At 44.1% G+C, this 15,942-nt stretch overlaps 1 protein-coding gene across 1 annotated transcript in view; it reads left to right on the forward strand.

Moving 5' to 3' along the window:
• LOC311125954 (GRB2-associated and regulator of MAPK protein 2-like) overlaps positions 1-15,327 on the forward strand; it is a gene marked incomplete at both ends in the record, with an annotated part of 66,943 nt that extends 51,616 nt beyond the window's left edge. Inside the window, 3 exon segments of the mRNA XM_084199981.1 lie at positions 14,267-14,351; positions 14,354-14,426; positions 14,748-15,327. Coding sequence (XP_084056107.1) covers positions 14,267-14,351; positions 14,354-14,426; positions 14,748-15,327 — 738 coding nt within the window.
• Between the last annotated feature and the right edge of the window lie 615 nt (positions 15,328-15,942).

Consider the following 15,942-nt stretch of genomic DNA (forward strand, 5'->3'; position numbering starts at 1 on the left):
TAGAAACCAGTCTCTATGTTGACCCACCATCTCCTTCACCTCTATAGAAACCAGTCTCTATGTTGACCCACCATCTCCTTCACCTCTATAGAAACCAGTCTCTATGTTGACCCACCATCTCCTTCACCTCTATAGAAACCAGTCTTTATGTTGACCCACCATCTCCTTCACCTCTATAGAAACCAGTCTCTATGTTGACCCTCCATCTCCTTCACCTCTATAGAAACCAGTCTTTATGTTGACCCACCATCTCCTTTACACTCTATAGAACACAGTCTCTATGTTGACCCACCATCTCCTTCAGACTCTATAGAACACAGTCTCTATGTTGACCCACCATCTCCTTTACACTCTATAGAACACAGTCTCTATGTTGACCCACCATCTCCTTTACACTCTATAGAACACAGTCTCTATGTTGACCCACCATCTCCTTTACACTCTATAGAACACAGTCTCTATGTTGACCCACCATCTCCTTTACACTCTATAGAACACAGTCTCTATGTTGACCCACCATCTCCTTTACACTCTATAGACCACAGTCTCTATGTTGACCCACCATCTCCTTTACACTCTATAGAACACAGTCTCTATGTTGACCCACCATCTCCTTTACACTCTATAGAACACAGTCTCTATGTTGACCCACCATCTCCTTTACACTCTATAGAACACAGTCTCTATGTTGACCCACCATCTCCTTTACACTCTATAGAACACAGTCTCTATGTTGACCCACCATCTCCTTTACACTCTATAGAACACAGTCTCTATGTTGACCCACCAGCTCCTTCAGACTCTATATAGTCCTACCTTCATGTTGACCCACCATCTCCTTTACACTCTATAGAACACAGTCTCTATGTTGACCCACCATCTCCTTTACACTCTATAGAACACAGTCTCTATGTTGACCCACCATCTCCTTTACACTCTATAGAACACAGTCTCTATGTTGACCCACCATCTCCTTTACACTCTATAGAACACAGTCTCTATGTTGACCCACCATCTCCTTCACCTCTATAGAATCAGTCTTTATGTTGAAAAACCAGCTCCTTCAGACTATATAGAATCAGTCTTTATGTTGACCCACCATCTCCTTCACCTCTATAGAAACCAGTCTCTATGTTGACCCACCAACTCCTTCACCTCTATAGAAACCAGTCTCTATGTTGACCCACCATCTCCTTCACCTCTATAGAAACCAGTCTCTATGTTGACCCACCATCTCCTTCACCTCCATAGAAACCAGTCTCTATGTTGACCCACCAGCTCCTTCACCTCTATAGAAACCAGTCTCTATGTTGACCCACCATCTCCTTCACCTCTATAGAAACCAGTCTCTATGTTGACCCACCATCTCCTTCACCTCTATAGAAACCAGTCTTTATGTTGACCCACCATCTCCTTCACCTCTATAGAAACCAGTCTCTATGTTGACCCTCCATCTCCTTCACCTCTATAGAAACCAGTCTTTATGTTGACCCACCATCTCCTTTACACTCTATAGAACACAGTCTCTATGTTGACCCACCATCTCCTTCAGACTCTATAGAACACAGTCTCTATGTTGACCCACCATCTCCTTTACACTCTATAGAACACAGTCTCTATGTTGACCCACCATCTCCTTTACACTCTATAGAACACAGTCTCTATGTTGACCCACCATCTCCTTTACACTCTATAGAACACAGTCTCTATGTTGACCCACCATCTCCTTTACACTCTATAGAACACAGTCTCTATGTTGACCCACCATCTCCTTTACACTCTATAGACCACAGTCTCTATGTTGACCCACCATCTCCTTTACACTCTATAGAACACAGTCTCTATGTTGACCCACCATCTCCTTTACACTCTATAGAACACAGTCTCTATGTTGACCCACCATCTCCTTTACACTCTATAGAACACAGTCTCTATGTTGACCCACCATCTCCTTTACACTCTATAGAACACAGTCTCTATGTTGACCCACCATCTCCTTTACACTCTATAGAACACAGTCTCTATGTTGACCCACCAGCTCCTTCAGACTCTATATAGTCCTACCTTCATGTTGACCCACCATCTCCTTTACACTCTATAGAACACAGTCTCTATGTTGACCCACCATCTCCTTTACACTCTATAGAACACAGTCTCTATGTTGACCCACAATCTCCTTTACACTCTATAGAACACAGTCTCTATGTTGACCCACCATCTCCTTTACACTCTATAGAACACAGTCTCTATGTTGACCCACCATCTCCTTCACCTCTATAGAATCAGTCTTTATGTTGAAAAACCAGCTCCTTCAGACTATATAGAATCAGTCTTTATGTTGACCCACCATCTCCTTCACCTCTATAGAAACCAGTCTCTATGTTGACCCACCAACTCCTTCACCTCTATAGAAACCAGTCTCTATGTTGACCCACCATCTCCTTCACCTCTATAGAAACCAGTCTCTATGTTGACCCACCATCTCCTTCACCTCCATAGAAACCAGTCTCTATGTTGACCCACCAGCTCCTTCACCTCTATAGAAACCAGTCTCTATGTTGACCCACCATCTCCTTCACCTCTATAGAAACCAGTCTCTATGTTGACCCACCATCTCCTTCACCTCTATAGAAACCAGTCTTTATGTTGACCCACCTTCTCCTTCACCTCTATAGAAACCAGTCTTTATGTTGACCCACCATCTCCTTCACCTCTATAGAAACCAGTCTCTATGTTGACCCACCATCTCCTTCACCTCTATAGAAACCAGTCTCTATGTTGACCCACCATCTCCTTTACACTCTATAGAACACAGTCTCTATGTTGACCCACCATCTCCTTTACACTCTATAGAACACAGTCTCTATGTTGACCCACCATCTCCTTTACACTCTATAGAACACAGTCTCTATGTTGACCCACCATCTCCTTCAGACTCTATAGAACACAGTCTCTATGTTGACCCACCATCTCCTTTACACTCTATAGAACACAGTCTCTATGTTGAACCACCATCTCCTTTACACTCTATAGAACACAGTCTCTATGTTGACCCACCATCTCCTTTACACTCTATAGAACACAGTCTCTATGTTGACCCACCATCTCCTTTACACTCTATAGAACACAGTCTCTATGTTGACCCACCATCTCCTTTACACTCTATAGAACACAGTCTCTATGTTGACCCACCATCTCCTTCAGACTCTATAGAACACAGTCTCTATGTTGACCCACCATCTCCTTTACACTCTATAGAACACAGTCTCTATGTTGACCCACCATCTCCTTCACCTCTATAGAATCAGTCTTTATGTTGAAAAACCAGCTCCTTCAGACTATATAGAATCAGTCTTTATGTTGACCCACCATCTCCTTCACCTCTATAGAAACCAGTCTCTATGTTGACCCACCATCTCCTTCACCTCTATAGAAACCAGTCTCTATGTTGACCCACCATCTCCTTCACCTCTATAGAAACCAGTCTCTATGTTGACCCACCATCTCCTTCACCTCTATAGAAACCAGTCTTTATGTTGACCCACCATCTCCTTCACCTCTATAGAAACCAGTCTCTATGTTGACCCTCCATCTCCTTCACCTCTATAGAAACCAGTCTTTATGTTGACCCACCATCTCCTTTACACTCTATAGAACACAGTCTCTATGTTGACCCACCATCTCCTTCAGACTCTATAGAACACAGTCTCTATGTTGACCCACCATCTCCTTTACACTCTATAGAACACAGTCTCTATGTTGACCCACCATCTCCTTTACACTCTATAGAACACAGTCTCTATGTTGACCCACCATCTCCTTTACACTCTATAGAACACAGTCTCTATGTTGACCCACCATCTCCTTTACACTCTATAGAACACCGTCTCTATGTTGACCCACCATCTCCTTTACACTCTATAGACCACAGTCTCTATGTTGACCCACCATCTCCTTTACACTCTATAGAACACAGTCTCTATGTTGACCCACCATCTCCTTTACACTCTATAGAACACAGTCTCTATGTTGACCCACCATCTCCTTTACACTCTATAGAACACAGTCTCTATGTTGACCCACCATCTCCTTTACACTCTATAGAACACAGTCTCTATGTTGACCCACCATCTCCTTTACACTCTATAGAACACAGTCTCTATGTTGACCCACCAGCTCCTTCAGACTCTATATAGTCCTACCTTCATGTTGACCCACCATCTCCTTTACACTCTATAGAACACAGTCTCTATGTTGACCCACCATCTCCTTTACACTCTATAGAACACAGTCTCTATGTTGACCCACCATCTCCTTTACACTCTATAGAACACAGTCTCTATGTTGACCCACCATCTCCTTTACACTCTATAGAACACAGTCTCTATGTTGACCCACCATCTCCTTCACCTCTATAGAATCAGTCTTTATGTTGAAAAACCAGCTCCTTCAGACTATATAGAATCAGTCTTTATGTTGACCCACCATCTCCTTCACCTCTATAGAAACCAGTCTCTATGTTGACCCACCAACTCCTTCACCTCTATAGAAACCAGTCTCTATGTTGACCCACCATCTCCTTCACCTCTATAGAAACCAGTCTCTATGTTGACCCACCATCTCCTTCACCTCTATAGAAACCAGTCTCTATGTTGACCCACCAGCTCCTTCACCTCTATAGAAACCAGTCTCTATGTTGACCCACCATCTCCTTCACCTCTATAGAAACCAGTCTCTATGTTGACCCACCATCTCCTTCACCTCTATAGAAACCAGTCTCTATGTTGACCCACCATCTCCTTTACACTCTATAGAACACAGTCTCTATGTTGACCCACCATCTCCTTTACACTCTATAGAACACAGTCTCTATGTTGACCCACCATCTCCTTTACACTCTATAGAACACAGTCTCTATGTTGACCCACCATCTCCTTCAGACTCTATAGAACACAGTCTCTATGTTGACCCACCATCTCCTTTACACTCTATAGAACACAGTCTCTATGTTGAACCACCATCTCCTTTACACTCTATAGAACACAGTCTCTATGTTGACCCACCATCTCCTTTACACTCTATAGAACACAGTCTCTATGTTGACCCACCATCTCCTTTACACTCTATAGAACACAGTCTCTATGTTGACCCACCATCTCCTTTACACTCTATAGACCACAGTCTCTATGTTGACCCACCATCTCCTTTACACTCTATAGAAAACAGTCTCTATGTTGACCCACCATCTCGTTTACACTCTATAGACCACAGTCTCTATGTTGACCCACCATCTCCTTTACACTCTATAGAAAACAGTCTCTATGTTGACCCACCAGCTCCTTCAGACTCTATATAGTCCTACCTTCATGTTGACCCACCATCTCCTTTACACTCTATAGAACACAGTCTCTATGTTGACCCACCATCTCCTTTACACTCTATAGAACACAGTCTCTATGTTGACCCACCATCTCCTTTACACTCTATAGAACACAGTCTCTATGTTGACCCACCATCTCCTTTACACTCTATAGAACACAGTCTCTATGTTGACCCACCATCTCCTTCAGACTCTATAGAACACAGTCTCTATGTTGACCCACCATCTCCTTTACACTCTATAGAACACAGTCTCTATGTTGACCCACCATCTCCTTCACCTCTATAGAATCAGTCTTTATGTTGAAAAACCAGCTCCTTCAGACTATATAGAATCAGTCTTTATGTTGACCCACCATCTCCTTCACCTCTATAGAAACCAGTCTCTATGTTGACCCACCATCTCCTTCACCTCTATAGAAACCAGTCTCTATGTTGACCCACCATCTCCTTCACCTCTATAGAAACCAGTCTCTATGTTGACCCACCATCTCCTTCACCTCTATAGAAACCAGTCTCTATGTTGACCCACCATCTCCTTCACCTCTATAGAAACCAGTCTCTATGTTGACCCACCATCTCCTTCACCTCTATAGAAACCAGTCTCTATGTTGACCCACCATCTCCTTCACCTCTATAGAAACCAGTCTTTATGTTGACCCACCATCTCCTTCACCTCTATAGAAACCAGTCTCTATGTTGACCCACCATCTCCTTCACCTCTATAGAAACCAGTCTCTATGTTGACCCACCATCTCCTTCACCTCTATAGAAACCAGTCTCTATGTTGACCCACCATCTCCTTCACCTCTATAGAAACCAGTCTTTATGTTGACCCACCATCTCCTTCACCTCTATAGAAACCAGTCTCTATGTTGACCCTCCATCTCCTTCACCTCTATAGAAACCAGTCTTTATGTTGACCCACCATCTCCTTTACACTCTATAGAACACAGTCTCTATGTTGACCCACCATCTCCTTCAGACTCCATAGAACACAGTCTCTATGTTGACCCACCATCTCCTTTACACTCTATAGAACACAGTCTCTATGTTGACCCACCATCTCCTTTACACTCTATAGAACACAGTCTCTATGTTGACCCACCATCTCCTTTACACTCTATAGAACACAGTCTCTATGTTGACCCACCATCTCCTTTACACTCTATAGAACACAGTCTCTATGTTGACCCACCATCTCCTTTACACTCTATAGACCACAGTCTCTATGTTGACCCACCATCTCCTTTACACTCTATAGAACACAGTCTCTATGTTGACCCACCATCTCCTTTACACTCTATAGAACACAGTCTCTATGTTGACCCACCATCTCCTTTACACTCTATAGAACACAGTCTCTATGTTGACCCACCATCTCCTTTACACTCTATAGAACACAGTCTCTATGTTGACCCACCATCTCCTTTACACTCTATAGAACACAGTCTCTATGTTGACCCACCAGCTCCTTCAGACTCTATATAGTCCTACCTTCATGTTGACCCACCATCTCCTTTACACTCTATAGAACACAGTCTCTATGTTGACCCACCATCTCCTTTACACTCTATAGAACACAGTCTCTATGTTGACCCACCATCTCCTTTACACTCTATAGAACACAGTCTCTATGTTGACCCACCATCTCCTTCACCTCTATAGAATCAGTCTTTATGTTGAAAAACCAGCTCCTTCAGACTATATAGAATCAGTCTTTATGTTGACCCACCATCTCCTTCACCTCTATAGAAACCAGTCTCTATGTTGACCCACCATCTCCTTCACCTCTATAGAAACCAGTCTCTATGTTGACCCACCATCTCCTTCACCTCTATAGAAACCAGTCTCTATGTTGACCCACCAGCTCCTTCACCTCTATAGAAACCAGTCTCTATGTTGACCCACCATCTCCTTCACCTCTATAGAAACCAGTCTCTATGTTGACCCACCATCTCCTTCACCTCTATAGAAACCAGTCTTTATGTTGACCCACCATCTCCTTCACCTCTATAGAAACCAGTCTTTATGTTGACCCACCATCTCCTTCACCTCTATAGAAACCAGTCTCTATGTTGACCCACCATCTCCTTCACCTCTATAGAAACCAGTCTCTAGGTTGACCCACCATCTCCTTCACCTCTATAGAAACCAGTCTTTATGTTGACCCACCATCTCCTTCACCTCTATAGAAACCAGTCTCTATGTTGACCCTCCATCTCCTTCACCTCTATAGAAACCAGTCTTTATGTTGACCCACCATCTCCTTTACACTCTATAGAACACAGTCTCTATGTTGACCCACCATCTCCTTCACCTCTATAGAAACCAGTCTCTATGTTGACCCACCAACTCCTTCACCTCTATAGAAACCAGTCTCTATGTTGACCCACCATCTCCTTCACCTCTATAGAAACCAGTCTCTATGTTGACCCACCATCTCCTTTACACTCTATAGAACACAGTCTCTATGTTGACCCACCATCTCCTTTACACTCTATAGAACACAGTCTCTATGTTGACCCACCATCTCCTTCAGACTCTATAGAACACAGTCTCTATGTTGACCCACCATCTCCTTTACACTCTATAGAACACAGTCTCTATGTTGACCCACCATCTCCTTTACACTCTATAGAACACAGTCTCTATGTTGACCCACCATCTCCTTTACACTCTATAGAACACTGTCTCTATGTTGACCCACCATCTCCTTTACACTCTATAGAACACAGTCTCTATGTTGACCCACCATCTCATTTACACTCTATAGACCACAGTCTCTATGTTGACCCACCATCTCCTTTACACTCTATAGAAATCAGTCTTTATGTTGACCCACCATCTCCTTCACCTCTATAGAAACCAGACTCTATGTTGACCCACCATCTCCTTCACCTCTATAGAAACCAGTCTCTATGTTGACCCACCATCTCCTTTACACTCTATAGAAACCAGTCTTTATGTTGACCCACCATCTCCTTCACCTCTATAGAAACCAGTCTCTATGTTGACCCACCATCTCCTTCACCTCTATAGAAACCAGTCTTTATGTTGACCCACCATCTCCTTCACCTCTATAGAAACCAGTCTCTATGTTGACCCACCATCTCCTTTACACTCTATAGAACACAGTCTCTATGTTCACCCACCATCTCATTCACCTCTATAGAAACCAGTCTTTATGTTGACCCACCATCTCCTTCACCTCTATAGAAACCAGTCTTTATGTTGACCCACCATCTCCTTCACCTCTATAGAAACCAGTCTTTATGTTGACCCACCATGTCCTTCACCTCTATAGAAACCAGTCTTTATGTTGACCCACCATCTCCTTCACCTCTATAGAAACCAGTCTCTATGTTGACCCACCATCTCTTTCACCTCTATAGAAACCAGTCTCTATGTTGACCCACCAGCTCCTTCAGACTCTATATAGTCCTACCTTCATGTTGACCCACCATCTCCTTTACACTCTATAGAACACAGTCTCTATGTTGACCCACCATCTCCTTTACACTCTATAGAAACCAGTCTCTATGTTGACCCACCATCTCCTTTACACTCTATAGAACACAGTCTCTATGTTGACCCACCTTCTCCTTTACACTCTATAGAACACAGTCTATATGTTGACCCACCATCTCCTTTACACTCTATAGAACACAGTGTCTATGTTGACCCACCATCTCCTTTACACTCTATAGAACACAGTCTCTATGTTGACCCACCATCTCCTTTACACTCTATAGAACACAGTCTCTATGTTGACCAACAAGCTCCTTCACCTCTATAGAAACCAGTCTCTATGTTGACCCACCATCTCCTTCACCTCTATAGAAACCAGTCTTTATGTTGACCCACCATCTCCTTCAGACTCTATAGAAACCAGTCTTTATGTTGACCCACCATCTCCTTCACCTCTATAGAAACCAGTCTCTATGTTGACCCACCATCTCCTTTACACTCTATAGAACACAGTCTCTATGTTGACCCACCATCTCCTTCACCTCTATAGAAACCAGTCTTTATGTTGACCCACCATCTCCTTCACCTCTATAGAAACCAGTCTTTATGTTGACCCACCATCTCCTTCACCTCTATAGAAACCAGTCTCTATGTTGACCCACCATCTCCTTCACCTCTATAGAAACCAGTCTCTATGTTGACCCACCAGCTCCTTCAGACTCTATATAGTCCTACCTTCATGTTGACCCACCATCTCCTTTACACTCTATAGAACACAGTCTCTATGTTGACCCACCATCTCCTTCACCTCTATAGAAACCAGTCTTTATATTGACCGACCATCTCCTTCACCCTATAGAAACCAGTCTCTATGTTGACCCACCATCTCCTTCACCTCTATAGAAACCAGTCTTTATATTGACCCACCATCTCCTTCACCTCTATAGAAACCAGTCTTTATGTTGACCCACCATCTCCTTCACCTCTATAGAAACCAGTCTTTATATTGACCCACCATCTCCTTCACCTCTATAGAAACCAGTCTTTATATTGACCCACCATCTCCTTCACCTCTATAGAAACCAGTCTTTATATTGACCCACCATCTCCTTCACCTCTATAAAAACCAGTCTTTATATTGACCCACCATCTCATTCACCTCTATAGAAACCAGTCTTTATGTTGACCCACCATCTCCTTCACCTCTATAGAAACCAGTCTTAATATTGACCCACCATCTCCTTCACCTCTATAGAAACCAGTCTTTATGTTGACCCACCATCTCCTTCACCTCTATAGAAACCAGTCTCTATGTTGACCCACCATCTCCTTCACCTCTATAGAAACCAGTCTTTATTTTAACCCACCATCTCCTTCACCTCTATAGAAACCAGTCTCTATGTTGACCCACCATCTCCTTCACCTCTATAGAAACCAGTCTTTATGTTGACCCACCATCTCCTTCACCTCTATAGAAACCAGTCTCTAGGTTGACCCACCATCTCCTTTACACTCTATAGAACACAGTCTCTATGTTGACCCACCATCTCCTTCACCTCTATAGAAACCAGTCTTTATGTTGACCCACCATCTCCTTCACCTCTATAGAAACCAGTCTTAATATTGACCCACCATCTCCTTCACCTCTATAGAAACCAGTCTTTATGTTGACCCACCATCTCCTTCACCTCTATAGAAACCAGTCTCTATGTTGACCCACCATCTCCTTCACCTCTATAGAAACCAGTCTTTATTTTAACCCACCATCTCCTTCACCTCTATAGAAACCAGTCTCTATGTTGACCCACCATCTCCTTCACCTCTATAGAAACCAGTCTTTATGTTGACCCACCATCTCCTTCACCTCTATAGAAACCAGTCTCTATGTTGACCCACCATCTCCTTTACACTCTATAGAACACAGTCTCTATGTTGACCCACCATCTCCTTCACCTCTATAGAAACCAGTCTTTATGTTGACCCACCATCTCCTTCACCTCTATAGAAACCAGTCTTTATGTTGACCCACCATCTCCTTCACCTCTATAGAAACCAGTCTCTATGTTGACCCACCATCTCCTTCACCTCTATAGAAACCAGTCTCTATGTTGACCCACCAGCTCCTTCAGACTCTATATAGTCCTACCTTCATGTTGACCCACCATCTCCTTTACACTCTATAGAACACAGTCTCTATGTTGACCCACCATCTCCTTTACACTCTATAGAACACAGTCTCTATGTTGACCCACCATCTCCTTTACACTCTATAGAACACAGTCTCTATGTTGACCCACCATCTCCTTTACACTCTATAGAACACAGTCTCTATGTTGACCCACCATCTCCTTTACACTCTATAGAACACAGTCTCTATGTTGACCCACCATCTCCTTTACACTCTATAGAACACAGTCTCTATGTTGACCCACCATCTCCTTTACACTCTATAGAACACAGTCTCTATGTTGACCAACAAGCTCCTTCACCTCTATAGAAACCAGTCTCTATGTTGACCCACCATCTCCTTTACACTCTATAGAACACAGTCTCTATGTTGACCCACCATCTCCTTCAGACTCTATAGACCACAGTCTCTATGTTGACCCACCATCTCCTTCACCTCTATAGAATCCAGTCTTTATGTTGACCCACCATCTCCTTCACCTCTATAGAAACCAGTCTTTATGTTGACCCACCATCTCCTTCACCTCTATAGAAACCAGTCTTTATGTTGACCCACCATCTCCTTCACCTCTATAGAAACCAGTCTTTATGTTGACCCACCATCTCCTTCACCTCTATAGAAACCAGTCTTTATGTTGACCCACCATCTCCTTCACCTCTATAGAATCCAGTCTTTATGTTGACCCACCATCTCCTTCACCTCTATAGAAACCAGTCTTTATGTTGACCCACCATCTCCTTCACCTCTATAGAAACCAGTCTTTATATTGACCCACCATCTCCTTCACCTCTATAGAAACCAGTCTTTATATTGACCCACCATCTCCTTCACCTCTATAGAAACCAGTCTCTATGTTGACCCACCATCTCCTTCACCTCTATAGAAACCAGTCTTTATATTGACCCACCATCTCCTTCAACTCTATAGAAACCAGTCTTTATGTTGACCCACCATCTCCTTCACCTCTATAGAAACCAGTCTTTATATTGACCCACCATGTCCTTCACCTCTATAGAAACCAGTCTTTATATTGACCCACCATCTCCTTCACCTCTATAGAAACCAGTCTTTATATTGACCCACCATCTCCTTCACCTCTATAGAAACCAGTCTTTATATTGACCCACCATCTCATTCACCTCTATAGAAACCAGTCTTTATGTTGACCCACCATCTCCTTCACCTCTATAGAAACCAGTCTTAATATTGACCCACCATCTCCTTCACCTCTATAGAAACCAGTCTTTATGTTGACCCACCATCTCCTTCACCTCTATAGAAACCAGTCTCTATGTTGACCCACCATCTCCTTCACCTCTATAGAAACCAGTCTTTATTTTAACCCACCATCTCCTTCACCTCTATAGAAACCAGTCTCTATGTTGACCCACCATCTCCTTCACCTCTATAGAAACCAGTCTTTATGTTGACCCAAGATCTCCTTCACCTCTATAGAAACCAGTCTCTATGTTGACCCACCATCTCCTTTACACTCTATAGAACACAGTCTCTATGTTGACCCACCATCTCCTTCACCTCTATAGAAACCAGTCTTTATGTTGACCCACCATCTCCTTCACCTCTATAGAAACCAGTCTTTATGTTGACCCACCATCTCCTTCACCTCTATAGAAACCAGTCTCTATGTTGACCCACCATCTCCTTCACCTCTATAGAAACCAGTCTCTATGTTGACCCACCAGCTCCTTCAGACTCTATATAGTCCTACCTTCATGTTGACCCACCATCTCCTTTACACTCTATAGAACACAGTCTCTATGTTGACCCACCACCTCCTTTACACTCTATAGAACACAGTCTCTATGTTGACCCACCATCTCCTTTACACTCTATAGAACACAGTCTCTATGTTGACCCACCATCTCCTTTACACTCTATAGAACACAGTCTCTATGTTGACCCACCATCTCCTTTACACTCTATAGAACACAGTCTCTATGTAGACCCACCATCTCCTTTACACTCTATAGAACACAGTCTCTATGTTGACCCACCATCTCCTTTACACTCTATAGAACACAGTCTCTATGTTGACCAACAAGCTCCTTCACCTCTATAGAAACCAGTCTCTATGTTGACCCACCATCTCCTTTACACTCTATAGAACACAGTCTCTATGTTGACCCACCATCTCCTTTACACTCTATAGACCACAGTCTCTATGTTGACCCACCATCTCCTTCAGACTCTATAGACCACAGTCTCTATATTGACCCACCATCTCCTTCACCTCTATAGAAACCAGTCTTTATGTTGACCCACCATCTCCTTCACCTCTATAGAAACCAGTCTTTATGTTGACCCACCATCTCCTTCACCTCTATAGAAACCAGTCTTTATATTGACCCACCATCTCCTTCACCTCTATAGAAACCAGTCTTTATATTGACCCACCATCTCCTTCACCTCTATAGAAACCAGTCTTTATATTGACCCACCATCTCCTTCACCTCTATAGAAACCAGTCTTAATATTGACCCACCATCTCCTTCACCTCTATAGAAACCAGTCTTTATGTTGACCCACCATCTCCTTCACCTCTATAGAAACCAGTCTTTATGTTGACCCACCATCTCCTTCACCTCTATAGAAACCAGTCTTTATGTTGACCCACCATCTCCTTCACCTCTATAGAAACCAGTCTCTATGTTGACCCACCATCTCCTTCACCTCTATAGAAACCAGTCTTTATATTGACCCACCATCTCCTTCACCTCTATAGAAACCAGTCTTTATATTGACCCACCATCTCCTTCACCTCTATAGAAACCAGTCTTTATATTGACCCACCATCTCCTTCACCTCTATAGAAACCAGTCTTTATGTTGACCCACCATCTCCTTCACCTCTATAGAAACCAGTCATAATATTGACCCACCATCTCCTTCACCTCTATAGAAACCAGTCTCTATGTTGACCCACCATCTCCTTCACCTCTATAGAAACCAGTCTTTATGTTGACCAACAAGCTCCTTCAGATTCTATAGAAACCAGTCTTTACTTTGACCCATCAGCTACTTCAGACTTTTTAGAAACCAGTCTTTATGTTGACCAACCAACCAGCTCCTTGAGACTCTATATAATCCAGTCTTCATGTTGACCCACCATCTCCTTCAGTCTATTATTATTATCTAATTATTCAGAAACCACTATGTGTGTGTGTGTTTGTATGTGTGTCTGTGGTTGTGTGGTTGTTTATGTGTGTAGGTGAGAGAAGAGTGCAGGTTCCTGATCCCTCCTCCAGTTCCTCCTCGATGCTGTAAAGGAGAGTCATCCCCTTCCTGTCCTAGCCCCGCCCCCAGCCACCGATCCCACCCCGCTTCCCTCGGACACACCTCTCATGCTACTCCTCTGGAACAACAGACAGGTACACACACGCAAAGACACACACACACACACCTCTGGAACAACAGACAGGTACACACACGCAAAGACACACACACACACCTCTCATGCTACTCCTCTGGAACAACAGACAGGTACACATGGACACACCTTAATCCCATCTCTCTCTCTCTCTCTCCCTCTCTCTCTCTCTTTCTCTTTCTCTATCTCTCTCTCTCTCTCTCTCTCTCTCTCTCTCTCTCTCTCTCTCTCTCTCTCTCTCTCTCTCTCTCTCTCTCTCTCTCTCTCTCTCTCTCTCTCTCTCTCTCTCTCTCTCTCTCTCTCTCTCTCTCTCTCTCTCTAGTTGTTCCGTATCTCTTCCAGACTCATTTGTCTACTGTTATCCCTGTTCCTGGACTGATCCCTCCCTCTCCAGCCCTGAGCCAATCTCTGCTCTCCCTGCCGACAGCCTGGCCAATCCCCAGCCTGCGCAGGCCTCCTGGGCGGAGCCATGGAGCTGTAACTCCTCTTCCTGGCTGAGGCCTCCGCCCCCTCAGAGCCGATTCGCTCCCTTCGGAGCGCTGAACCCCTTTAACCCTAGTCGCTTCACCTGCCCATCTCCAGAGCCAGTACCATCCAATCAGATATCAGAGTTCTCCAGAGGCGCCGAGGGAGGCGGGACTTTCGAGGGGTCGACTCAACCTAGTGACCCTGCTTGGCGCCCGCCCACCGACCTGTCTGCGCTCTCATTGGAGGAGGTGTCTGCCAGTCTGAGGTTCATCGGCCTATCAGAGGCGGCAGTGGGCGTGTTCCAGAGAGAGCGTGTTGACGGGAGCCTCCTGGTGCGGCTCGATGAGGAGACCCTGTCACATGACTTCCACCTCAGCCGACTGCACGTCACAAAGATCACACAGTTTATACAGGGCTGGAGGCCCAAGATATAACCCTAACCCACAGCTGCCTGTCTTCACTATTAGAGCCATCCTAAATCTACCTTCTGATTGGTTGAACTGCCTGCTGTGTGCCTTCTGATTGGTTGAACTGCCTACTGTGTGCCTTCTGAATGGTTGAACCGGCTGCTGTGAGCCTTCTGATTGGCTTGAGGAGAGATAGTGACTTGGAGGGTGATCAGTGAACTGTACATTTTACATTTTAGTCATTTAGCAGACGCTCTTATCCAGAGCGACTTACAGTTAGTGAGTGCATACATTTTCATACTGGCCCCCCGTGGGAAACGAACCCACAACCCTGGCGTTGCAAACGCCATGCTCTACCAACTGAGTTACAGGGAACTGTAGCTGACAGTCCAGAGACAGACGGGTCTTATCAACCCAGCGCTGCTCTCTCTCATTTCCTCTGTTATGGATCTGTAACCGTGGAGACAGAGGGTGTTCTGCTGTAACTACAGACTGTAGTTTACTAACCACTGGCTGCTACAGCTGGTCTCCATGGTAACCACTGGCTGCTACAGGTGGTTGCTGTAGCGATTTGCTATGGTAAGGGCTGCTGTACGGTGTCTCTTTATTGTTTAAAGGTGCTCTATGAAGCCACAAAGTGAT

This window comes from Coregonus lavaretus (genome assembly GCF_964263955.1).
Source record: "Coregonus lavaretus genome assembly, contig: HAP1_SCAFFOLD_137, whole genome shotgun sequence".
NCBI classification, from domain to species: Eukaryota; Metazoa; Chordata; class Actinopteri; order Salmoniformes; family Salmonidae; genus Coregonus; species Coregonus lavaretus.